Here is a 26,687-nt window from a genome sequence, read left to right on the forward strand (position 1 = left end):
GTCTGCAACTGAGGAGATTTTCTGGGAAAACTTAATTCCAAGATATCGATAAAAACCTAGCTACAGGGCTGGAGAAATGGCTTAGTGTTTAAAGTGCTTGCCTGTGAAGCCAAAGGACCCGGGTTTGATTCCCCAGGACCCATATAAGCCAGATACAAAAGGGGACACATGCATCTGGAGTTCATTTGCAGTGGCTGGAGGCCCTAGTGTGCCCATTTTCTCTCTCTCCCTGCCTATTTCTCTCTTTCAAATAAATAAAATATTTACCTCAAATGAGAAAGACTACATGTGAAAGAACCACCCTAGGAGTGCAGGGATAAAGGAACAGGGAACGACTTGTGGAAACAGAACTTGTGAATACTCCACCTGCCAGAAAGCCAGGTACAAAACAAGACACAGTTGTGTCCTGCCCCACTCTGACATGTACCTGTCATCAGTTTTCTTCCACTTCCCAAGAGGACAATGACCTTCAGTCATAAGAAACTGTCATACTAGCAAGGAGCACATTTATTCTCCTATCCAGAAGTCAGCATAGGACAATCGGGGTGGAGTTCAGAGGGATGGAACTGCCTGTTGACACAATGGACCCAGGTCTCCCCTATAGCACAATATGCATTGCAGAATGCCCTTGCCTAAATGGCCACAGCCCACCCCCAGCAAAGGTCTCAAAGATGAGTAAGTCATGACTCATGAAGGCTGGCATGCTGAATCTGTACACTTAGGTGGACAGTGCAGCCTCCCAATGTGGAACACTCACCTTTGTGGCTGCCAAGTAGCATAGATGGTTTTCCCAGTGCTTCAGGTGACTCAGTGGCCCTGCAGGGAACCCCTGAGGCTCAGTGATTTTGGTTCTAACTAAGCCACAAGTGTCTACTTTCCTCCAGATCTCCAGAGCCTGCACTCAGTCTTCATACCTCAAAATGCATGGCTGCAGCCCACCACCCAGCTACATGGCCCACCACCTTCCAAGGCTCCTCACCAGTGCTTGCTCACAGGATGTAGACCCACTTTATCCTGCCTCCAAGAAGGGAACATCAGACCACGCCAGATCACAGTCCCAGAAGTTGGCCTGGCTGGACCCTTGCCACAGTGACAGTAAGAGTAACCCATGTGTCTCTAGGTAATTAATTACCAGGGCAGTGACCACTCCTCCACTGTAGGTCATGAGGACAAGGAACCCAAACCTGCTGCAGCATCAAGGCTGGCCTGAGGGTCACAGGGACAGAGCAAGCAGGAAGCTGCAGAAAAGCACAGCTTGGGCTCTGATAAAACAGATCCTGAAATCCACTCCACCTTTGGATGCTCTTGCTGTTATCAGTGTTTGCATTTTTTTTTTCTTACAACCAAAAGCATCTGACTTGTACTCTCACAAGACTATGTTACTTGGGGAGTTCTTGGCTAAATGTATTAATAGTTGTTCCTTCTCATTAAAAGTCAAAATGTTCAACAGAGCTGCATGTGTAAGACCGATAGTTTCATTCCATTTGTTCTTCCCTTGGCTGGTGTAGGCTGCTAGGTTCTCAGTGTACTGTAACATTGACTTCAAGAACCTGTCAGAAAGACAGCGAGACTATCAGTTTCCTGTCTGTTCCATTATAAAATGCAGTAGCATAAATGTCTGGTCTTTACTCAAAATTATTCCTAAACATTACTTAATTTTTGTTCATGGATTCAAGGAAAGAAATGTAAGCAAAATGAGACATAATACACGTTACAGAAAAGAAACTAGGGCTAGAGAGATGGCTTAGCGGTTAAGCACTTGCCTGTGAAGCCAAATGACCCAGGTTTGAGGCTCGATTCCCCAGGACCCACGTTAGCCAGATGCACAAGGGGGCACACACATCTGGAGTTCGTTTGCAGGGCTGGAAGCCCTGGCACGCCTATTCTCTCTCTGTCTCTCTGCCTCTTTCTCACTCTGTCTGTTGCTCTCAAGTAAATAAAAGTAACAAAAATTAAAAAAAGAAAAAAGAAAAAGAAAAGAAACTACTGAAAGTGAATGTTGTTGACATCAGGATGAGCTTCTCAAAACTGTATAAACCCAAGATCCTTTTCACATGCTCTGAAATATAGACATGATGTTTCTAAGTGATAGCAATTCCAGAAAGGTTCCAAGGGCCATGTGGACACAGGAAAGGCACATCCAAGGAGCAGGACTCTGCCCATAGGATCCTTTGGGTGCTGGGGCTGTGCCCCTTGGTTTCCTCTTCATGACAGTCTCTCCATTATGACAGAGCTGCTGCCATTAAAAACAACTTTCCTTCAATATATTCATCAAAATGGAAGCAAGTTCTGACTAATTAGAAGAAATGTTATTTATTTTCTGGGGGGGGGGGGTTCGAGGTAGGGTCTCGCTCTAGTACAGGCTGGCCTGAAATTCAGGATGTAATCTCAGGGTGGCCTCAAACTCACAGCACTCCTCCTACCTCCACCTCCCAAGTGCTGGGATTAAAGGTGTGTGCCACATCTGGCTTGTTCTCTCTCTCTCTCTCTCTCTCTCTGTGCGTGTGTGTGTGTGTGTGTGTGTGTGTGTGTGTGTGTAATGTGGTGTGTGGTACTCACCTACAACTGGAAGCACAGCCTGTGGTGGCTGAAGCTGAATGTCAGGGGTCCCGCTCCATTGTATTTCCACCTGTTTCTATTTCAGCCAGAGTCTCTTACTGATATGGTGGCTCCCCTGTGTGGGACTGGGGTTACAGGTACATGTGGCCACATCTGGCTGTTTACATGGGATCTGGAGATTAGAACTCATGGCCCCTCAGGCCCTTGTACTTGTGCAAGAAGTGCACTTAACTTTCCAAGCCATCTCTCCAGCCCCATTTTTACTTTTTGGGGGTTATTTATTTATATATGTAGTTATTTGAGAGGAAGGAGAGAGAAAGTAAGCAAGTATGGGCACAACAGGGCTTCTTGCAGCTGCCAATGAACTACAGACACACATGCCACATTGCGTGTGGCTTTACATGGGTACTGGACAATTTGAACTTATGTACTTGGGCTTTGCAAACAAGCATCTTTAACCACTGAGCAATCTCTCCAGCCCCATTTTTACTTTTTTGAATTTCTCCTCAGTTCCCCAAGCAGTAAAAACTTTCCTCAACTTTTTATAATTTTTTCAAACTTGAAGAGAAATTGAAAGAATGATACAATGAAAATCCACAACTTTTTGTTTGTTTGTTTTTGGTCTAGGAAGCAGGTTTTAATCCAGGGGCAGTTAGTCATGTCTAAATTTGCCACTAGGAGTGCTACCGGAATATGGTGGCTGGTAGTCAGATACCATTCAGCACCACACAGTACACAAAGAAGGTTGTGTGTGGCCCACCAATGGTGAAGAGGCTGAGAACACCAATTCTGTCACCAGCCCACTGGCCTCAGTTCTATGCTTCCATCCATCAAATATTGCAGTTTATATTTTCATATACATTTTTAAGATACATAGATGCTTAACTCTGCCAAGCACTGTATAAAGCCAGAAGACACTGAGAACTTGTGGGCATGGATGGGGCTGTGTTGTAGCAGCTGCATCTGACCACAAGGTACCATGACTGCAGCTTTGACCAAGGGGGTCTCCTCAGGTTTGGAATCTCCGCATGTCAAGTGCTCAACAGAAGGTGTTTTTTTGTTTATTTGTTTGTTGTTTCTTTTTTTTTGGTTTTTCGACATAGGGTCTCACTCTATGCCAGGCTGACTTGGAATTCACTATGTATGTAGTCTCAGGGTGGCCTCAAACTCACGGAGATCCTCCTTCCTCTGCCCCTCCTGAGTGCTGGGATTAAAGGTATGTGCCACCACACCTGGCAATGGGTTTTTATTCCTAGATCTGGAGGCTCTTAAAATGAGGACTTCTCAACTTGAAATTATTAAAGAAAAATTATTAGTTATATACAACTAATCTGATTGGTGCTGAGCCACTTAGATGGCACAGGGTCTGCCTTGTGGCACTGACTTTAGGCCCACTGCCTGAGGCAGCTGTGAAAGCCATGGTAGGACCCAATGGCATTCTTTCACTCTTCACCTACCATGTACCTAGTCACCAGATTGTTGTAGACTGGCAAGTTCTGAAAGGATTCACACATAAGCCAGATTCACTTTTGTGAAATGTCCCTGCATGGATGTCAGTGTCAAATGTTCACAAACATAGCATCAAAATCCACAAACAACAGAGCAAGGTTTGTGAGACTAGTGGGGGTTGAAAAGAAACAATCAATAGGTGAAAGTTACTACAGTTATCCAAATGTGGTTTCCTTTCTGTAAGCAGGACATACTTACTTTAGATACTGCTGATACTCTTGAGCAGTTTTTCCTTGGACATCATGAACACTGACCAATTCCAGTGCAAGGAGCAACAAGATCAGGTAAAGCACGGAAGACAGAAGTCTGACACTGAGCATGGATGAAAGCAGGTTAAGATCTGACAGAGCATTGTACTTTTTTCCTAAGAGAAACAATGTCTCACCTAACCAATGTCTTCAAATGAAAACATTTGGGAAGATGGTTTTCCAGTCTCTGTGAGTCTGATCCCACCTAACACCTGTCTTCCAGATCTGAAAAGTGTGTGAACCCAGCCCTCTTCACCCTTCATGCTCAGGCTATGAGACTCCCCAAGCAGCACCCAGTCTGAGTCCAGCCCAGTCATGGTCATAATCCACATCAGTGCTATACACCAGCACCACTGGGTCAGCACCACAGTCTCCTCTTGGTCCTGATCTGTGTACCTACCAATACCCTTGTTACAACTTCACTCTCATTAAAGGAGTTTCTCATAAGAGAAATACCAAAAAAATGCCACTCTGAAATTCCAAATAAAGCCAGAGCTTATCTTTTCTCATGAAACTGGCAGAGATGTTTTAGGAGGGATATGATGTACCAGAATTCCTGTGTAGACCTTGTACCTCCAGGAAGGCCTAGGAAACACCAATACCATTCAAACCAAAGTTCTTAATACTTGTCCAAAATGGCCTTTCCTTAAGGAAACATAAAGAAACCAATGTTGGCAAATCCAAATGAACTTACCCCTAGGTCTTAAACCCTATAAGTCACTTGGGAAGACAGCACTACATTCCCATGTGTCCAACTTAACAAACACTGTATGAAAACAGGACACTCTGCAACTTTCTTCTCTGAACGAACCAGCACCCACCCAAGACTTCTCCCCAAGCCTGCTCCATGGGAAGGGGTACAGCACACCTGCTGAGCATGCGCAGATAGTTCTGCCGCTGTCGTGAGCGCAGTCTCCGCTCCACCCACTGCCTGTGCCTCAGCAGCAAGGAGGTGACAACCTGGCCAGACACTCGCTGACACTGGAAGCTGATGCCTCGGAGCACAACCAGCACTTCAAGGACTGCTCTAGGGCAGAACAGGGTGGGGATGTGTGTACCGCAGAGTTCAGTGAGCAGCTGAGGCCACCTACAAATGACAGCACAGAGTCAGGGAACATATTCCTCCACTGAGCCTACTGCTGGCTTTATGCCTGCATTAGCTGGAGGTGCTATGGGAAGATCACTGACAGGTGGTAGGTAAGAAACATGTAACTGTGGTGAAAAAAAAGTACAAGCCTGTATCTTCAGACACAGGACCCAAACCTTACCTGATGACCCTTGTACCTCCTTGAAGGCCTAGGAAACACCAATACCATTCAAACCAAAGTTCCCGTTAACAGGGGATTCCAGGCCAATATTAAGCTACTACAATTAAAACAAAGAATCTAAGTCTGCTATTCTAACTTGCACAACATTCCCTCAGCACTTACTTCTCTTGGGGGATGCCATCCATGCCATCAACAGCACAGAGGCTCCCAGGGGCACTGTGGCAGAGCTCATGTAAGATCTTGGCAATTAAAGACTTGCAGGCACATATTTCAGGATTACATTCCAATCTAAAGAACAAATGATAAAGAATAAAGACACAAAACAGTATTTAAAATACCCACATTAATGTGTATGCAAAATAATGTTCAATGAACAAAAAACGTAAAGCTTAGTTTCCCCCAACATAAAATGAAAACATCACCATGAACAAGGATGATAAAAACAAGACTCAGTGAGATGAAAGCAACACAGTATTAGATCAAAAGTGATCTGTGGCTTCTCAATCATGACTGTACCCTGTGATCCCCAAGTTTGTATTTCCTCCTCTTCATCCTGAGTCCACCCTCTTGTTGTCTGCTGAGCCTTTCTTGGGGAGCGCCTCATTCTCCCCCCACACAGCTCCAGTTTGTGCCCAGCTGCCAACATGGCCCAGGAGTTCCCCTCTTCCAACAGCCTGACATGAGAAGGATGAACTCCTTTGGCACTGGCTATTACCAACAGCCATGGTCTGCATGACACAGGGTACACATACCTGGCTGCTTCCTGACAGAGTTCTTCAGAAAAAGGCAGTAGAAGCCATGTTCTGAGACTTTTCTCACAACTCAAAATCTGCAAGGAAATAAATTGCTTTTAAAGAAGTTTCAGTAATACTCTACAAAGTATGCTTTTGAGTCTCATCGATATTAAATAGCTTTCTAGAAAATACTATACTATATACTAAATACCATCGTCAACTGTTTAAATTCGTAAGTTAACAAAAAGTGGTCTTATATGGTAGAAGAAATGAATGTTACTCCTCACTTGACAAAACTTGTCCTAGCTCTGGCTGATAAGATGGCAGTAGCAGCCTCCTAGATTTCACACTAAACACTTCCTACAGTTACCCATTCAGACTACAAGCATCTGATGGAACAATCACCATGACTACTTTCAACTGCTGAATACAGTTCCTGAACCACAAGCTCAGAAAGACTGAGCCTCTTGGCCACACAACAAGTGAGACACTGTGGTCAGAATCTCTGGCTGGACCAGGCCCTGGACCCCCTTGACACCTCTGTGGAAGGAGTAATTTCACACATCCCCTTCTCCCGCATGCACTCCGTGTGGCACACCTGTTTTCTAAGCTGGAAAATCGGATGGCAGCGAGACCTGTAGCCTTCTGCAAGACCAACCAATAGTTTTATTTCTGCTTCCTCCTAGTTTAGAAAAAAGTAGACATTAGTTACTATGATTTTAGGTTGGGTTTTGAATCATAGGTAATTTAAAGTTCTAATTTCTCATTATCTTCCTTCAAAAACTTTCTTCAGCTAAAACAAACTTTTTTATTTTTTTTTTAAGTTTGTTGAGGTGGGTTTCACTCTAGTCCAGGCTGACCTGGAATTCACTATGTATTCTCAGAGTGGCCTTGAACTCCATGGCAATCCTCCTACCTGCCTTCTAAGTGCTGGGCAAAGTAAAACTCTTTTTTTTTTTTTTTTTTTTTTTTTAAATGAGAGAGAGCAAGGGTGGGAAAGAGAATTGGTGTGCCAGGGCCTCTAGCCACTGCAGCTGAACTCCAGACATGTGAACCATCTTGTGTGACACGGTATGCTTGTGTCATCTTGTGCATCTGACTTACATGGGACCTGGAGAGTTGAACATGGGTCCTTAGGCTTCATAGGCAAGTGCCTTAACTGCTAAGCCATCTCTTCAGCCCTAAAACTCTTTTAAAAAAATTCTAATTTATTTTTCTTTATTTACTTATTAGAGACAAAGAGAGCGAGAGTGAGAATGGGTGTGCCAGGTCCACTAACCATTGCAAATGAACTCCAGATGCATGAGCCACCATGTGCATCTGGCTTATATGGGATCTGAAGAATCAAACCTAGGTCCTTAGGCTTTGCAGGCAAGTGTCTTAACCACTAAGCCACCTCTCTAGCCCCCTAAAACTCTTTATTGAGGTAAGTTGGGCTGGTAGTGAAACAGTCAACAAAATTATTTAAATGAAGCTGAATAGCCACCCTCTGAACATGACATGGCAAAACTATAACAGCGTAAGAAAGAAGATTCCAAACAGAAACAATGTTAGGGATAAAGACTGATACAGTTAGAAGAGAATCACATGGCTGCAAATAGTTAATTGAAGAAAAAGTACAAACAATTTATCTGCTACTGATATAAATATATAACTGGAAAACCCCAAGTCAGTCCCAGAAAACTGTGAGAAGTAAAAAGTCAGGGAACAGAGCTAGCACATAACAGAAGCATAAACCGTTGAGTTCTCAACAGCACACAGCAAGTGACTAAAATGGCTACAAGGTTATCAGTGATGGGGGCATGTGCCCACCAATCCACTCACTGGCCCTGGGAATCTGAGTCACAGCCATGCTGTGGGCAGTATCCTCATGACAGCAGTCCCAGCAGGGCAGACAGAGACTTGTAGGTATGATAGGCTTGGGTCCTGAGGTGGGCAGCGGAGGTGTGTCCTGTAGAGGAGCCCTTTCCACTCTAGAGGTTAAACAACAGGAGGACATAGGGTGGAAGGACAAGATGTTTGAAAAAGGATCTGGGTACTATGCTGAGCAAGAGCAGCGTGGGAGGAAACAGATCAGTTAGAGCCAGAGTGCCTTCAGGGAGTGATGGACTGGAGTGACAGAGAGTAACAGATTCAGGACATCTTTAAGATGGAAGATGGAGTCCAGACTGTGAAGGAAGACTAGAAACTACTTGCAGGGATATATTATGCAGACAGGAGGCTGAGACCTGCTTGTCACCAAGTCCTCAATACAGTAAAACACACTGGTTTCCTGAAGCAACTCTGCCAGAAGCTGACTGACAGCACAACAAAATAAAGGTCCCCAAACACAATGAAAAACTCTACTTACAAGATAGAACATTTCTTTCTTTTAGTCAACTTTGGTATGCTTATGGAAAAAATATGGAAGCAAAGACCTCTATTAATTGATGTCATTTCTGGCAGATGAGATTCCTGATGGCTTTCCTGTTTGAACTTTTAGAATGCTTTAAAAATAACTGCCATACATATGATCAGAAAATAAAAATATCAATAACAGGCAGGTGTGGTGGTGCACATCTTTAATACCAGTACTCAGGAAGCAAGAGGTAGAATCGCTGTGAGTTCAAGACCAGCCTAGAACTACAGTGACAGGTCAGCCTGGGATAGAATGAGACCCTATCTTGGGGAAAAAAAAAAAAAAAAAAAACCAGTAACATTCTTACCTAAATTATTCATTTTAAAATAAAAAAAAGAATTACAGTTGACTGACAGATGCAAATATTCCACTCTACCCACTTAACAGATACCTGGTAAGTTTCATATTATCTAGCTAATCATGTTTCACAATTTGTTCTTTGGTTTTCAATATCATGTTTCTATGAAGAATAAAGTTGAGTACTAGAGAGATAGATGGCTTAGCAGTTAAGGTGCTTGCCTGTAAAGCCAGTTGCACAAGGTGGAACATAAGTCTGGAGTTCATTTTCAGTGGCTTAAGACCCTGGCTTGTCCATTCTATCTGCTTCCTTCTCTCTCTCTCTCTCTCTCTAATAAATAAATGAAAATATTTTTAAAAATTAAGTTGAGTCAGTCATGGTGGTACACCCCTTTAATCTCAGCACTGGGGAGGCAGAGGTAGGAGGACTGCTGTGAGTTTGAGGCCAGCCTGAGATTACATAGCGAATTTCAGGTAAGTGTACGCTAGAGCGAGACCCCACCTCTCAACCTCCCCCCCAAATAAAGTTGAACTGTGTTTAGGAGATGAATTTAATTGTTTTAGGATACATACTATGGGCTTTCACTGGGAATGTACAAATATGTTTCATCAAGTCATAATTACCCTACTGGAGCAGAAATGTAACTCAAATTAAAACAAAAAAATAATTAATAGGCATTACACTTGAAAGGCAAGCCATACTCTCTCATTGCTGGATGACAGCAACCCTGATAGTTGGGCACCCTTCTTGCACTGGTACCTTAAGCACTGACGACACATCTTCTTTCGCAAATCTGAGTGAAAGCACAAGGGAAAATGTGAGCAGCTGACTTGCTGCATCTTTTGGAAACTCATGAAAGTTGATCTCCCCGTGGCTTAAATGATCACGAATACGGGGACCCTCCTGGTGGTTCAGAAAATCCCAGAGAAATTCCTTTCAGAAAAATAAATGGAGAAAATGTTTTGTTACTGTTTCAGGCAGAGGAAAGAGTAAGGGGAAGGCACAGAGCCTTGCCAGCCAGCTCCTGACTCTTTTGTGGAAATGATGGGAAACTTGTGCCTCAAAGGCTGCATTTGTCATAGACCTACAGTTGGGACTTTATCCAGGAACCCTTGTTCTGAGAGCCTGCAAGGTTGTGAGGAATAACCGCTAAGCCAAAGCTGCCTGGAAGGTGCTGGTGCCTAGTGAAACATCTTTGTTATCTTAGCCTCCTGCAAGGAAGGGAACTGGGCTTCATTATTTGGAAGCAAAAGTTCCCAAAGCAGCAAAAGAAGTCACTGCCCTTGCTTGGATGAGCACAGCCCTTTGTACTTATGATTCTTGGATCTCTTCTGTCCCTTGCATTGATGTGACTGACTCTTCCATCTTAAGCCAATAAAAATAACTGCTCCCTCCTCTAACACACATGCCCAGGACCTCTCCTTCAGGCTATAGGAAGAGATCAAACCTTACTGGTGTGGGAATACTTCTTTCAGGGATTCAAGATATAAAAGAGTATTAGTTAAATTAGTTTAGTCATTTTGTTGTCTGATGGCAGAAAGGGATACTGAAAGTACACAGAGATTCCACCATCATAGGACAGGAACCAGAATCTAGGCTGGTGCTTATTCAGAGGAACAGCCATAAAATATCTACTATAGTTCACAGCAGTCACTATAGTTACCTGATAAAATACAAACAGATAGGGCTGGAGAGATGGAGACAGCAGTTAAGGAACTTGCTTACAAAGCCAAAGGACCCAAGTTCGATTCCCCAGGACCCATGTAAGCCAGATGCACACGGTGGCACATGCATGTGAAGTTCGTTTGCAGTGGCTGGAGGCCCTGGGGTGCCCATTCCTTTTATATATATGACTATCTCTCTTCCTCTGTCTAAATAAATAAAAAAATACAAACAGGTAAAGAAAGGTTCTAAGCAATAATTCTCTATCATCCAGTGTTTAATCTTAGTCTTGACTGCTGTGTTTCACAAAGCAAGCATAGTCCTTTCTATAGCACAACAACACAAACCAACAAATACTGCTTAGGAGGAGGGCAGACCTTCAAAGGGCACTGTAGTAACAAGAACTGATAAAGCACAGTGCCCACAGTGTAGTCACCCCTGATGAGCATCTACAAAGGACAGGAGGTGACAGAGCCAGCTACAGGTGAGCTCTGCTTATCAATGCACTACATGCCATGCTAACTCCCATGACAGCATGTGCATAAACACCAGGACAGGGGACTGTAAATGCCTAACACATTACCATAGCAGGTTCTCCAAGGAGAAGAGGAAGCTGGTTGACGCTGCCATCATTCAAGTGTTTCGCCAGTATCTAAAACACCAAAACTAAATTAGTGAATAAAAATAAGCTACCACACACAAACACAACCCATACACAGAGATACTGAATTGTAGACATACACACCCAATCCATACACATAGATATGCCCACACATATACACAGGTTTGTCCACATACACAGCTATACAGAGACACATATCTATACACATGTATACTGACTTGTACACATACAACTCATGCATACAGACCCATGCCCACACACACATCCAATATACAGAGTGACATACAGAAAATGCTATTTCTTGGGTTAGAGATATGGCTTACTGGTTAAGGTGCTTGCCTGTAAAGCCTAAAGACCAAGGTTCGATTCCCCAGTGTCCACATAAGCCAAATGCACAAGGTGGTAAATGTATCTGGAGTTCCTTTGCGACAGTTAGAGGCCCTGGCATGCCCATTCTCTCTCTCTCTCTCTCTCTCTCTCTCTCTCTCTGTCTGTGTGTGTGTGTGTATGTGTGTGTGTGTGTGTGTGTGTGTGCAAATAAATAAAAAAAAGAAAATGGACACTAAGTATATTATAGATTTTAATGAAAGTCACCTTGGCTTTGGAATCTGATAGCCCTGGCCCAGTCCTTGAGCACTAACCTTCTATAGAGTTGATGACATTGACATTATCAAATGTTTTACATATTGAAATAATAGAAACTATTTACCGATGGAACAAGCTATGCAGGCAGGCAGGCAGGCACATTTTTAACAATCCACTGTGGGTCACTTAGAGTCAACAGTCATCTTTAAGGCAGAAGGAGTATCCACAATGGTAATGTACCTCAACCCCCAGCCTCCCTGACAGTCTGACTGTTCTGTCAGTCCTTAGATGCATGAGAACTCAAGCCTAGGATCACACACATTTTGTGGGATGTAAAACCTATCCAGTTGTATTCTTACTATTCTTGGATTTTATTTTTAGAATCTCATCCTAATATTCAAATCAAACATATTGGAATATACTATCCACATAAAACATTTAAGGCATTTTACAAACTCAAAAAGATCACAAATACTAGACCTAAAGCAGAAGCCAACAGTTTCAGAATCTCTTGGCATTTTTCCATTCTGTGCAACTTCAGAAATGAGATTAGTGGCACACTGATGGTACAGTGATAAGCACGTAAATGAGACTAGTAATACCAGATCTCAAAACTAATTTCATAGCTATATTCTAGTCTAAGCTTTCTTTTTTTTTCCTGTCTATTACTGCAACGTTTTATTGAAAGCATATAACTTATACCAATTTTTGTGTTTCAGTTTATATTTTAAAATATAATATTTTACTTCAAGTTGTAAGTTAAATTACTTACTTCATCAAAGGTGGTATAAAGAGTTGTTGACTGCATAAAAATGAAAGAAATGAAAAGACAATTAAAGCAAAATAGATGGAGAAACATTCAAAGTCAGAAACATTTTTGGTTAAATCAAGAACCTCGTGAAGCTGGGAGTGGTGGTACATGCCTTTAATCCCAGCAAAGGTAGGAGGACTGCCTTGAGTTCAAGGTCAACCTGAGACTACATAGTGAATTCCAGGTCAGCCTAGACTAGAGTGAAACCCTACATCAAAACATTGAAGAGGGCTGGAGAGATGGCTTGGCAGTTAAGTGCTTGCCTATCAACCCTAAGGACCCCGGTTCAAGGCTCAATTCCTCAGGACCCACATTAGCCAGATGCACACGGGGTGCATGCAGCTGGGGTTCCTTTGCAGTGGCTAGAGGCCCTGGCATGACCATTCTCTATCTGTCTATCTGCCTCTTTGTCTGTCACTCTCAAAAAAAAAAAAATTGAAGAGAATCAGCATGGTTGGTTTATATCTTAACACAATAAAGGCTATATACAAAGCTCCTAAAGCCCAAATAATACTTAATGGAGAGACTGAAGGAATTCCCATTGAGACAAGGAACAAGACAGGGGTGTCCACTCTCACCTCTGCTCTTCAACATAGTACTGGAAGTCCTAGCTCAAGCAATAAGACAGGAGAAGGAAATAAAAAGGATGCAATTTGGAAAGGAAGAACTTTAAGTTAGCGCTATTCGCAGATGACATGATTCTCTACATAAAAGACCTGAGAGCCTCCATTCCAAAACTCTTAAAGGTAATAAACTCCTTCAGCAAAGTAGCAGGATACAAAATCAATGCACAAAAATCAGTAGCTTTTCTATATGCAAATGACAAACATACAGAGAAAGAAATAAGTGACACTGTCCCATTTTCAATAGCAACAAAAAAATAAAATACCTTGAAATAACATTAACCAAGAAAGTGAAAGATCTATACAATGAAAATATGAAAATACTCAAAGAAATTGAGTAGTACTTGAGAAAATGGAAAGACCTCCCATGCTCCTGGATAGCCAGAACTAACATTGTGAAAATGGCAATCCTACCAAAGGCAATGTACAGATTTAAAGCAATTCCAATCAAAATCCCAACATCGTTCTTCACAGAGATAGGAAAAATGATCCCAAAATTCACATGGAATGGCAGAAGGCCTCGTATATCCAAGCATATCCTCACCAAAAGAAACACCTCTGGAGGCATCATCATACCTGATCTAAAGCTATATTACAAAGCCATAGTAATAAAAACAGCTTGGTACTGGCATAAAAACAGGAGTATAAACAAATGGAATAGAAATGAGGACCCAGATTTTGGGTCAAGTGACTACAACTACTTGTTATTTGACAAAGGCCCTAAAAATATAGGCTGGAAAAAAGACAGTGTCTTCAACAAATGGTGCTGGACAAACTGGATAACCATATGCTTGAAATTAAAACTTGATCCACACATCTCACCATGCACAATAATCAAGTCCAAATGGATCAAAGACCTCAATATAATACCAGAAATTACTGGAAGAAAATTTAGGAGGAACATTTCATGATATAGGAATGGGAAAAGACTTCCTGAACAAAACCCCAGTAGCACAGGATCTTAAACAATCACTCAACCAATGGGATCTTATGAAGCTTAAAAGTTTCTTCACAAACATACAATAAGCAGAGCTAATAGACTACCCACAGAATGGTAGAAAATATTTGCTGAATATCCAACTGACAGAGGCCTAATCTCTACAATCTATAAAGAATTCCAAAACCTAAACAATAAAAAGTCAAACACCCTCTCACAAAATGGGGCAAAGAACTGGACAGGCAGTTCACAGAGGTAGAAATCCAAATGACAAACACACACTTAAGAAAATGTTCATCATCCCTAATCATCAGGGAAATGCAAATTAAAACAACTATGAGATTCCACCTTACCCAGTAAGGATAATAAACCTTAAAAAATCAAATGAAAATAAATGCTGGCAAGGATATGGAGAAATCGGAACCCTCATCCACTGTTGGTGGGAATGTAAGATGGTATAACTATTATAGAAAGCAATATGGAGACTCCTAAAAAAGTTGACTATAGAGTTACCAACAGACCCAGATATTCCCTTACTGGGCATGTACCCTAAAAACTCCACGCCTCAGTTCAGAGAGATTTGATCAACCATGTTTATAGCTGCTCAATTCATAATAGCCAAGAGCTGGAATCAACCCAGATGTCCATCATTAGACAAATGGATAATGTGGTATATGTACACAATGGAATTCTACATGGCAGTAAGGAAAAATGACACGATGAAATTTGAAGAAAAATGGTCAAACCTGGAACAGATCATTCTCAGTGAACTCACCCAATCACATCAAGATGATCACTGCATAGTCTCGCCCATCTACAGCTCCTAACCTGAATCTACCCAAGTTGCTGACATACCTACCAAGTACCTTGAGGCCTAGACAATAGGAAGGGTGGGGAGAGACAGGAGGGTAAGGAAGGGGATGGAAAACACAAAACTGGACCCAAACAGCAATGGTACCATAAAAACTCTACATCCTAAAAGACAGACCAAATGGTTGAATATTCACCAGGCCCTTAGAGGGAACACCTGATTCACAACACACTTAAGAGGATACTACGAAAACTGACCTTTATCTCCTCCTGTTTCTGCTTCTCCCTCCCTCCCTCCTTCTTCCCTCTTCTCTCTCATCTCTCTATCTCTTTTATATCACTCATCTTTTTCTTCTTTCTCTTCTTGGGTGCTGACCTGTTAACTCCCAGTACCAGCAGGTAGATATCATCCACAATGAACTTTTGATTAGAGAGACCTACAAGGTTTCCCAAAAGAAGACAAATTTATGTCAAAGTGTTTGATGACCCACCATAGGTTAATGGTAAGACCTTACTGCTGAAGACACCACACACTGTTGGCCGTAACATGGAGTGACATGGCTAGAAGCTGGAAGAAAGTCATTCCCTAGACAGTTAGTGCATCTAGTGCCAGAAGGTGCTACAGAAGCGACTGGGGGAAAATGACCAATATCTGTCCAAGCAACGCATGGTCTAACTTACCTAGCAGCAAACAACCTGATGTGATGCTCACACAAGTGCAATAGTGGCACATAGTCATGATGGGAAACCAACTGCTCTTGATTTGGGTAACTGATCTGCTCAATAGACTGGATCCCATAGCTGACTCTGGGACAGAAGTCAGAACCATATCAAAAAATGAGCCCGCTCTCCATTAAACTCTCTCTACAAAATAATGGTTATCATATTTACTTGGTGCTAACTTTACTCTCCATTGGAGAATCTGCTTCTCTTTGTCAGACTGACGCAGATCCTAAGGACAGAACCACCCCATCATACCTCAAAAGGGCCCCAGCTGAAACTAAGAATAATTGGGGAAACATGCAAGAATGCTTTTTTCTTGGCAAACTGGGAACCAGCACAATGGTGAAGGAGATAGACAAAGAGAACAATCAACTTCTACCAAACCAGATATCCAGAGACACAGAGGCTCCCAAGATCTCAACACTGAAGCAGACCTAAAATGAACCCAACATGGCTCAGGGAAATTTGCGGAAGAGGGGGCAGAAAGAATGTCAGAGCCACACACTGGGTCATGACACGCACAGACATTTCCTCCAACCCAAAACTGAAGGCTAACCCCACAATGCATGACCCATATACCCCAACAAGGAGGGTCTTTGTGGAGGAGGGAAGACAGAGAAGAGTATAACAATGGTACCAACTTGACTGTATTCACTGAGTTAAAAAAAAAATTGGAAAAAATAACCTTGTGAAAATAAACATTTTATAAACACTTTCCACACAGGCTCACAACCCACATGTGCACAGTGGCACTGACATGGGAGGCCGTGACCACGGATGTAGTTAAAATGACGTGCTACTAGGTGAACCTGGGGAGAAGGGCGCTACTCCTCGTGTGCTATTGCTAAGCTAAAAGGGCCATTTGGAAAGGTGGAGCTACTTACTCAGCATAATCAAAGTTGTAATAAACGTAACCTCTATAAGACCATCTTTGTAGGAAGACACACAATATAAGCAAGGCTTTGCAAAGAAAGTTCTTAGCTAAAATAATCACTTTAACAGCAAATAAAATGTGATAAATTCTTTTTAAGAACTTTTTTTGTGGTGCTAGAGGCTGAACCCAGGGTCTCACACATACTAGACCAGTGCTCCATCATGGAGCTACCCACCAGCCTTCAGAACTACTGAACAGCTACAGAAATTGTCAGTGCAGTAACGACAGACACGATGAGTAATGAGCCATGCACCTCAGCAGTAAGGAGCCTGTCTGGACACTTGTTAGCTACAGTGAAAACTCTCCGAAGTCCAGTCTCCAGCTGTGACAGCAACAGTACTGTGCAGTCAGCAAACCTGTGGAACCCATGGAAATTGGAAAAATATCACAATTATATTCTACACTAATGAGGGATCAAAGCAAGAAGTAATAGAGCATGCTAATACAAGAATGAGAATAAAGAGAATCAAAGTTTCATTAGAGAGGTGATGCTAAAAATTTTTGGGGGGGGTGTTTTAGTGTTTGGTGAGTCATTGTTAGTAACTTTGGCAGAACAAAATATCATCAAAGACCCATGAAATTCATCACTTCTGAAGGTTAGTTGAACCCTAAGACCCCAGGCAGTTAGGGCATAAAATGAATGTACCAGGATGAGGTCACCTGAGAATAAAGACCAACCCAGTGGTCCTCCTACAGTCTCTATCATTCAGAAATGTATATGGCTTTCATGTAAGGTTGTTCTATAGGGAACATGGTGACCAAGCTTATTTGTCTTTGCTTCAAGAGTCTCTAATGCTGGGCTCAATGTTTCTCCTACAGTAATTCAAAAAAAATAAAACATTTATTTTAAAAACATTTATATTAGAGACTAGGGAGATGCTCAGTGGGTAAACCACCTGCTGTACAAGCATGCAGACCAAAGTTAAAAGCCAGAGTGAGGTTAAATGCATATAGTATGCTCACCAAACTGCCCAGCAAGCAAGACACTTAATGTTCATATTCATATATTACTGCTATTCTCACTTTTGGTTAGAGAAACTTCTCTTTTCAGATGGCAGTGACCACTGGGATGATGCAAAAGGCAACATAGTGCTGAGAAGTGACGGGGGAGTGTCCAGCACTGAAACATCTTTATCACACCCTCTAAGGTTCAGGGTCCATTGCAAAAGAGGTAGCGGAAAGAATGTAAGAGCCAAAGGAAGGGTACCACTCCTTACAATGCAACTATTCCAAAAGAAATTGGTCTCAATATCCATGACATTGCAGTACCTAGCAATACCTTCATACGACCGTCATAATAGGAGAAAAAGACAATAACGTCAAAATAAAAGAGACACTAATGGAGAGAGGGAGGGGATATGATGGAGAGTGGAGTTGTGAAGAAGAAAGTAGGGAGGGGAAGGAATTATCATGGTTTATTGTCTGTAAGGACAGAAGATGTCAATACTAAAATACATTAAGGGCCTGGAGAAATGGCTTAGCAGTTAAGGCATTTGCCTGCGAAGTCAAAGGATACAGGTGAGATTCCCCAGGACCCAGGTAAGCCAGATGCACAAGGGGCACATGCATCTGGAGTTTGTTTGCAGTGGCTACAGGCCCTAATGTGCCCATTCTCCCTCTCTCTCTGGTTTCAAATAAATAAATAAAATTTAAAAAGCTAAAGCAAGTAAATAAAGAAAAAAATAAAACAAAATAAAATTATACATTAAAAAAATAAAAACTAACAAAAGCCAGAGGTGAGTGCAGGGGAGACAGCTCAGTGGATAAAAGCTGGAGGAGGAGGGGTGTGTCTGTAATCCCATCACTAGAGAGGCAGAGACTGGAGGATCCTTGGAACTCACTGGCTGACTAGTCTAGCTCAGGTCAATCAGTGAGCTCCAGGTTCAGTGACAGATCCTCTTCCAAAAACAAGATGGAAGACAACTGAGGAAGACACTTGACATCAATCTCTGGTCTAGTATGTGATTGCATGCACACACACACCAGCCCCACAGCCCTGCCCCCCAAAGTTGTATCAATTGCACCAAGAAGATAACACATAACATTTGAAGCACAGAAGCGCAGTTATAAGTGTCTCCTAGGTAATCAAGCCAAGATAGTTCATATTCAGCCCACTCCTGAGTAAACCCTACATTCACTCATTTCTACCCAAGAGCAAAAGAGCATAATTAGAAGGTCATACTGCCACACTACCTCCATTACCTGTGTGACTTGAATTTGCTCATTATCATTTCCCAATATGGTATCATGATTTTTAACATAAAGGTAGATTTTGTCATCACTTTTTCTAATACTGAAAGTACCTCATACGTAACACCTGCAAAAGAGCAAGTATATTTAAATACAATCACATGAACCACCTAAAAATAGATGGGAACATAGTTGGGGAGGCATACCAATGAGTCAATGTCCTCAGGCAGTGTACTCTGACCTTAAGGCAGTGTGCCCTTTCAAAAAGAAAGAACACCTGGCCTGGAGCCACAGTGCAAAGGCCTCAGGAAGCTTGCAGAGAGTGGAGTCAGAAGCTGAGAACAGGACTCAAGAGCATTAGTGGAATACAATGACCAAGTGGAGCACAGGAAACCCTTCACACTGTTAACACATGCAGCCATAAATGGCTCTGAGGAATTCTGCATGACAGCACATCTGAGAACCAGACCAGTTCTATCATGACATTGATTAACACAGCTGTGATTCTGTGGGCCCCCACCAATGCCAGAGCAGTGAGGAAGGTTAAAGTTTAAGATGTTCTCCAAGCATACACAAAGCAATCTTGCCATCACAGGAAACACTTCACCAACATTCCATGTCTGATGCTCCTTACAAACACTGTAAATACCTTCGTGAAGACACAGGAAGGGGGCAATGGGAAATAGGATACTTACCAGGAAAAACAATCAAATCCTCTAAGTTCTTAAGAGTTATGAAAGGCCGATGTGCCAATGTGACTTTCATGTGCTGAAGGTACCTCTTCAGTAATTGGCCCAGTCCTGCTGTCAACAAAAGCATGGCTGAACAGTATCTAGATGAGAAGACCAGAGATTTGTGGGAAGACAACACCCAGCCATATATATAAAAGGCTCTACTTTAAAAAAAAAAAAAAGTGTAAAATTAAGAAAGAAAACCACCATCAAATTTCAGAAACTTCTCAGTAGGTTGAGTGAAGCTGTGCCATGGCTGGGAGACACATTAATATCCCAATACTCCTGAGTCTTCTACCAACTCAGGACCTGAACTGTTTTGACACCTTTCTGTAGACCGCTTGGGATGCAAGGCTTGAAGCCTCACCCCAGCACCACTGTAGTTACTCCACTGTTAATGTGCAGCTTGTTGTTTTCTGTCATACTCTCATCTTTCACAAAACTCACATTTACCTCTTCTAAAACTTACACAAAGCACACATTTAAGTAGACCTGGGGAGAAGGAAAGGCACTTCATCAGCAACTTACTTTGGAGGAACCTCATGAGGTGATGCAAACCCATGCCACAAGATGTTTCTCAGGTTGAGTCCACAGGGGGAGCCAATGAAGATTTTCAGAATGTCCATCTAATCCGTAAGGACAGCAGATCACCAAATGGTTAATGACTACTGAATTGCTGAGTGGGCCAATTCAACATATTTATTTTCTCACTTAGAACTAAGAAAGCCAAAAGAACAATAATAAAACCAACTCTAAGTGTTGAATGCATGTTTGACATGCTTCTAAGTCATAAACTCAATCCTCAAAAACCACTTTTTGCATACAATCTAGCTCCAGATGCTTAGGCCACCTAGTGGGCATGTGTGGCCATGCACTTACCTCACCTTTGTGCAGGATCTGGAGAGTCTTATGTGGGTCCTTAGGCTTTGCAGGCAAGCGCCTTACCTGCTAAGCCATCTCTCCAGCCCTATTCTGTGTTTTAATGAGCAAGCTTACCACAGAATGCCCAAAGACTCCAGCAAGCTCCTCAGAGGCAAGCAGATCTCTTAGAAGAAAGGGGCACTCCTTCCCAGTCAGTAAAAATACCTAAATTTCAGATAAAAATCATACAAAAATTATGTTATCATAAGGCAATTAGTATTGAAAAATAACATGCACAAAACAACTATTTGCAATAGAGCAAAATGCTTAGATACAATGTTAAGATTTCTTTTGTTATATATGTATATGTTCGTATGTGTGGTGGTAGATGTGTGTAGAGGCCAGAGATTTACATCAAGTGTCTTCCTCAATCACTTTCCATCTTATTTTTTGAGGGAGAGTCTCTCACTGAACCTGGAGTTCACTGATTTGACTGAACCAGCTAGCCAGCAAGTCCCAGGGATTCTCCTATTTCTGCATTCCCAGCTCTGGGATTACAAGCACATACTACCATACCATGGCATTTTCGCAAGGGTGGTGGGGATCTAAACTCAGGCCCTCTTAAGTGTGGCAAGCAATTTACACACTATGCCATCTCCCCAGCCATTATGATTTCTTTTTTATTGGACAGAGGAGGGGGGCTTTTTGTTTTTTGGAGGCAATACCTCACTCCAACCCAGGCTGACCTGGAACTCATTTTACAGCTCCAGGATGGCCTCAAACTCAAGGAGATTCTCCTACCTCAGCCTCCTAAATGCTGGGATTATAGGCATGAGTCATATCTGGCTCCACTGTGATTTTTTTTTAATTATCCAAAAAGAGAATTATTGTATTTTATAACAGTAAAAATAAAAAAAAAATCTGAGTTTTCATGTCTATCTAGATAACCTAACAGGACAACAATGAGATTTCCATACTCACATCACCCAAAGCTCTTTCCAGACATGATGCCAGTTTCATCACACTGAGGGAGATTGCAGGAGAGTATAGGCTTTTCAAGGAATCAAATATTTCAGGAAACAGCTATTCAAAATAAGATTCCTATCAGAGCTCATCCTAAATAAGGAATGCTTCTCAAAATAACAATACTGCTATTAAAATTCCAACCTCTAAAGATTTTCATTGTTGTTAATTTTATTTTTTTGGTGTAAGTCAATAGCCTATTTAAATGCTATAATACATAAAGAATCAAGAAAATTATTTTAATATCCATGCAGTTCTTTGAAAATTTTTTTTAAATGCTTAATAATCATGAATTAAAGCCAAATATTCTAGTTTACCTCTTACTTCCCACTGCATAATAATAAATACAAGGCAGTTCACCTTGCTGCTTGAAGAGCAATTACAGACAGAGAAGCAGTGATCCTAACTCTAATTAGAAATGTCAATTTGGGGGTTGGAGATGGCTCAGAGGCTAAGGTGCTTGCCTGTAAAGCCTAAGGACCAAGGTTTGATTCCCTAGTACCCATGTAAGTCTGATGTACAAGGTGGCACATGCATGTGGAGTTTGTTTACAGTGGCTAGAGGCCCTGGTGTGCTCATTCTCTCTCTCTCATAAATAAACAAAAGTTGAGAATTTAAAAAAAAAGAAGAAGCCGGGCATGGTGACACATGCCTTTAATCCCAGCACTTGGGAGGCAAGATGTAGGAGGATTGCCATGAGTTCAAGGCCACCCTGAGACGACACAGTGAATTCCAGGTCAGCCTGAGCTAGAGTGAGACCTTACCTCCAAAAAAAAAAAAAAAAAAAAAAAGTCAATTTGGGGCTGGAGAGATGGCTCAGTGGTCAAGGTACTTGTCAACAAAGCCTAAGGACCTGGGTTCAAGTGCCAACTAACCATGAAAGCCAGATGCACAAGGTGGTACATGCATTTGGAGTTTGTCTGCAGTAGCTAGAGGCCCGGGTACACCCATTCTTTCTCTCTCAAGAAAGTAAATAAATAGTTTTTGTTTCAAAATTGGACATGTTGCAGACACTGCTTAATTATGGTCATTTAACATGTCAAGTGAAAAGAAAGCAAACCAAAGGAGACTTGGGTTGGGCCCCAAATGATGCATCAGTTTTTTCAATTTACTGTTAACAACCCAAGCCTCCTTCTCTTTGGTTTCCAAACACCTCATCATTTTTCCAGGAAGTCTGACCTGCATGCTGGAGTGAATTTTGTTTCTTATTTTTGATCCCAGAATAAGCACCTTGTACCATGTACTATCTTCCTAACTCCTGATCTAAGACAACCCAAGAGGTGCTCAAAGTGACATTTGTGTTCCCCAACTCTGGCTCTGCAGTGTGTGTGTAACAACGCAAACTTCTCTTGTGACCCCTATGACTTCCTCACAGCTGGAGGACCCAGAGATGGAAGATGGAAGAGATGTAATACTGGCTAGCATTGAGGATTTCTCAGTTGTATTTGCTCCACTGAAACCATGATGAATACTGTAATTTAAACTGCCCCTCGGTCAGAAAAGTGTGCAAATGCCAAACCTCTGGAAAATTTGTCCACTGAAACCATGGTGAATACTGGAATTCAAACTGCCCACTGGTCAGAGATAAGATATGTAGATGGATGGTTTCACACACAGGGCCCAGCAGACGTACACTTCTCTGGTAATCCAGACTCTGGCCTTGAAGGATGAGAAAACAAGTTTTGGTGCCAGAGCTCTGCATCATATGAAGAAAAATTCTAAATCATAAACACATGCTATGATTATAAGATTTTCAATGATATCAATTAACTTGTAAGTGGACATATAACAAATTTACTTATGCATCAGTAGAAGTAAATTACTTGACACTCATCTAATTATAAGAGGTTGTAAGTAGAGTAGAAGGAATGTAAAATGCAAAAAAAATTTTTTTTTTTTTTTTTGGTTTTTCGAGGTAGGGTCTCACTCTAGCCCAGGCTGACCTGGAATTCACTATGGAGTCTCAGGATGGCCTCGAACTCACAGTGATCCTCCTACCTCTGCCTCCCGAGTGCTGGGATTAAAGGCGTGCACCACCACGCCCGGTGCAAAAAAAATTTTTAGAGGAGGAAAAATCTTATCTGATTATGATTATATTCATACAAGTTTACATGAAATAAGACTCACAATCTATCCAGCAGTATCCCTTGATCTGTAGTTTTAGCTAACAATGGTGAACTGCAGCACAATACACTACATGGCAAATTCTAGAAATCAATAACTCAGTTTTTCAATTAGATGCTATTTTGAGTAGCATAATATAAAATTTTGCATAATCCTGCTCTATGTTGTCCTTTATCCAGTCTCCACACTTGCACACACTGCCCACCCACTGGTCACTTGACCACCTCTGTTGCCAGGTTTACTTCTACAGTATCACAGTGCTTAAATAACCCTTATTTTATTTAGTGGCATCTCCAAAGTGCAAGAGTAATGGCAAAAAGGAGACAACAGAGAATCACACAGGGATGGATTAACTCGAGTACCATGTGGCCACACTGCACAGTGTATAGGGAAACATACAATATATGTAGGGTTCTGTACTGTAGTTTTAGGCACTCATTGGTGATTTTGGGACAATTACTCTAAGGATAAGGATTACTACATTTAATAAAGAAACTGACTCTTTAAGTTTAACTGTGATATTTCTTTTTAAAAATATTTATTTTTATTTTTATTGGGAGAGAAAGATGCAAAGAGAGAAAGAGGGAGAGAGAATAGGCATGCCAGGGCCATCAGATGCTGCAAACGAACTCCAGATCATGCACCACCTTGTGCATCTGGCTTATGTGGGTCATGGGGAATCAAATCTTGGTCCTTTGGCTTCACAGGGAAGTGCCTTAACCACTAAGGCATCTCTCCAGCACAACTGTGAGATTTCTAGTGATGAATTATTATGTTCTAAAAACATAAGTTATACATCAATTTTTATTGTTTTGGTAAATTTGGAATCAAAAATCCACATGGCTCATGATTAAAAAGCACAAGAGGGTGAATATCTCCTATTTGGCACTCTGATTCTCCTTCCTGTTATAATCAGTCATTAACTTTCTCAGCATGTTTACAAATATTTACATATAAAAAATGCACATATATGAATGCTTCTACATTTTTTTTTTCTTTTGAGGTAAGGTCTTACTCTAGCCCAGGCTGACCTGGAATTCACTATCTAGTCTTAGGGTGGCCTTGAACTCACAGTGATCCTCCTACCCCTGCCTCCCAAGTGCTGGGATTAAAGGCATGTGCCACCACACCCAGCTGCTTCTATTTATTTAACCTGCCTCAGACAGAAGTTTGAATTAGGTAAACCTTTTCTTTTTATTACTGAATAATATTCACTGCATATATTTATCATAACTTACTGAGTTAATGCCCTACTGTTTACTATCTAGCTGTTTCCACATTTATTGACTTATTTTATTTAGCTACGACAATAATACACACACTTTCACATCTGTTAATGAACTTGACTTACTAATTCCTGGAAACAGAATTGCTGGCCAGAGTATGCACATTTGTAATTTTTGTAACTACAATTAAATTTACCAACTATTACTCTCCAAAAATTATATGCATATACCTGGAAGGCAAGTAAAATAACTGTATAATCTACAACTGGTCATTTCACAACCTTAATTCACAAGACTTCTACACAGCACTGTCTTAGGGTCCTCGGATCTATTCCAACAGCCTTCCAGTCCAGCCTGCCCCCTGACCCTCTTGATCATATGCAGTTGTTTTAGCTCAGCATTCACTATTTTTCTACACTGCTCTGGGCTCATCCTCTTTTCACACTGATTCCTTTTCTCCTTTAAGTTAGGGCTGCATTAGAACATCCACTAACAAACAGCTGACTAGGAAGGGGATGTTCACAGTCCAAGTTATTGTCACTGGAACAGTGCTAACTCAAGCTTGGGGTACAAAGACAGTACCAACCTGACTCTGCATAGCTCACACGACTGGTAATTGTTTTCCAGCATATTTCACCATTTTGAGTTATAATGCTATTGATATCACAGTTTTCTCTGACTTCAAACCCAAGGTTACAAATCATGTCATACACTGAAGGAGAATGACATGTAGTAATGGGATCTTCTTTTAAAATCTGAAATATGAAACAAAAAAAAGGTATTACTTAATTTAGAGGAAAGTTCTAAGTACTTAAGTATTAAGACATGGCTGCTGTTAACATGATTCCTGGATAGCAGGACAATTATATGTGTATACATAGTGAAAAGGGATGTTTGTGCAAATGTTTGGTCAACAGATGGGAAAAAATCCCAGAGAAAACTTCATAGAGGGGCGATAAAAAAGGAAAATACAGTTTACGCTAAAACAAAGTGAAATAAAGTTCATTGTTATAGTGGCCCGACTACAGAAATGGCTGATACACAAATTGCCACGTCTTGTTTGTTCACTTAGCCCTCCCCTCAGCTATAAAAACCATAACACGGGTATAAAATCTCAGCTCTGGGCCACAGCTTCTTTGGAGGGCTATCTCAAGCTCTTTGACCCCTGGGTAAATAAAATTACTCTACTTTCATTCATACTGGGGTTGAAATGATCTTTCCAGAGAATTTCTGCAACAGTGTAATTACTTGAATCACCTCATTGATACAATACTTGTTGATAGGGGAATTATAAGAGGTTCTATGGGCTTTCTGAGTAGTGAACTATTCCTTCTGGTATGCCTTTTCATTCTAGAGCTATAAAAATCAACAATTCTTTATGGGAAGTGTGACAGCAGAAAATCAAGCGTCCCTGCGTCCTGGCCCACAATCACTTAGACTGCAGGAACCACGCGGCTCCTTTCGCCCTGAGCTGACCTAACTTTCCCCGTCCCCACAACCCTTAGACACATAGGCCCGTCCAAGTCAGCTTTCGCCGCAGCATCGAACCCACCACCCCGTCGCTGATCTAAGCCCCGACACAGAAGGCCACGGCGCCGGCCCAGGGCAGCCAGTCTCCCTCTGCCTGCAGACATCCCTGCACTGTGACCCCCAAGGAGCTAGCCACGTAGAGAGCGGAGCTCCAAGAGCAGCAGCTGCTACCGCCGCCGGTCCCGCAGGCCCATCCCAAAGCAGCGCTGCCGCGGGTCTACCTCCATCGCCTCCGGCCGGGGCAGCGGCGCTCTCCGATGACGCACCGCCTGGCGCCTGCG

At 41.9% G+C, this 26,687-nt stretch overlaps 1 protein-coding gene across 6 annotated transcripts; it reads right to left on the minus strand.

Moving 5' to 3' along the window:
• Positions 1–489: 489 nt before the first annotated feature.
• Ermard (ER membrane associated RNA degradation) lies at positions 490–26,677 on the minus strand. Of its 6 annotated transcripts, XR_006638981.1 has the most exons (19): positions 26,628–26,677; positions 25,463–25,631; positions 23,046–23,185; positions 21,485–21,586; positions 20,639–20,728; positions 20,171–20,268; positions 19,607–19,743; positions 18,924–19,038; positions 16,975–17,077; positions 12,656–12,685; positions 11,260–11,328; positions 9,774–9,947; positions 6,917–7,000; positions 6,337–6,413; positions 5,747–5,872; positions 5,185–5,403; positions 4,865–4,961; positions 4,267–4,380; positions 1,526–1,550 (listed from the first exon to the last, which is right to left on the minus strand). XR_006638981.1 is itself a non-coding variant. In XM_045159502.1 (18 exons), exons 1-18 carry the CDS (start codon positions 26,631–26,633, stop codon positions 1,367–1,369), a joined length of 2,037 nt encoding a protein of 678 aa, XP_045015437.1. In that variant the 5' UTR covers positions 26,634–26,677; the 3' UTR covers positions 490–1,366. The 6 variants fall into 6 exon arrangements, 5 of the variants coding, with proteins under 5 accessions (XP_045015437.1, XP_012807125.2, XP_045015438.1 ...); XM_045159502.1 differs by lacking the exon at positions 4,865–4,961 and having other exon boundaries at positions 490–1,550; XM_012951671.2 differs by lacking the exon at positions 4,865–4,961 and having other exon boundaries at positions 490–1,550; positions 26,429–26,638.
• Between the last annotated feature and the right edge of the window lie 10 nt (positions 26,678–26,687).

Source organism: Jaculus jaculus, chromosome 9 (genome assembly GCF_020740685.1).
Source record: "Jaculus jaculus isolate mJacJac1 chromosome 9, mJacJac1.mat.Y.cur, whole genome shotgun sequence".
Lineage (NCBI taxonomy): Eukaryota > Metazoa > Chordata > Mammalia > Rodentia > Dipodidae > Jaculus > Jaculus jaculus.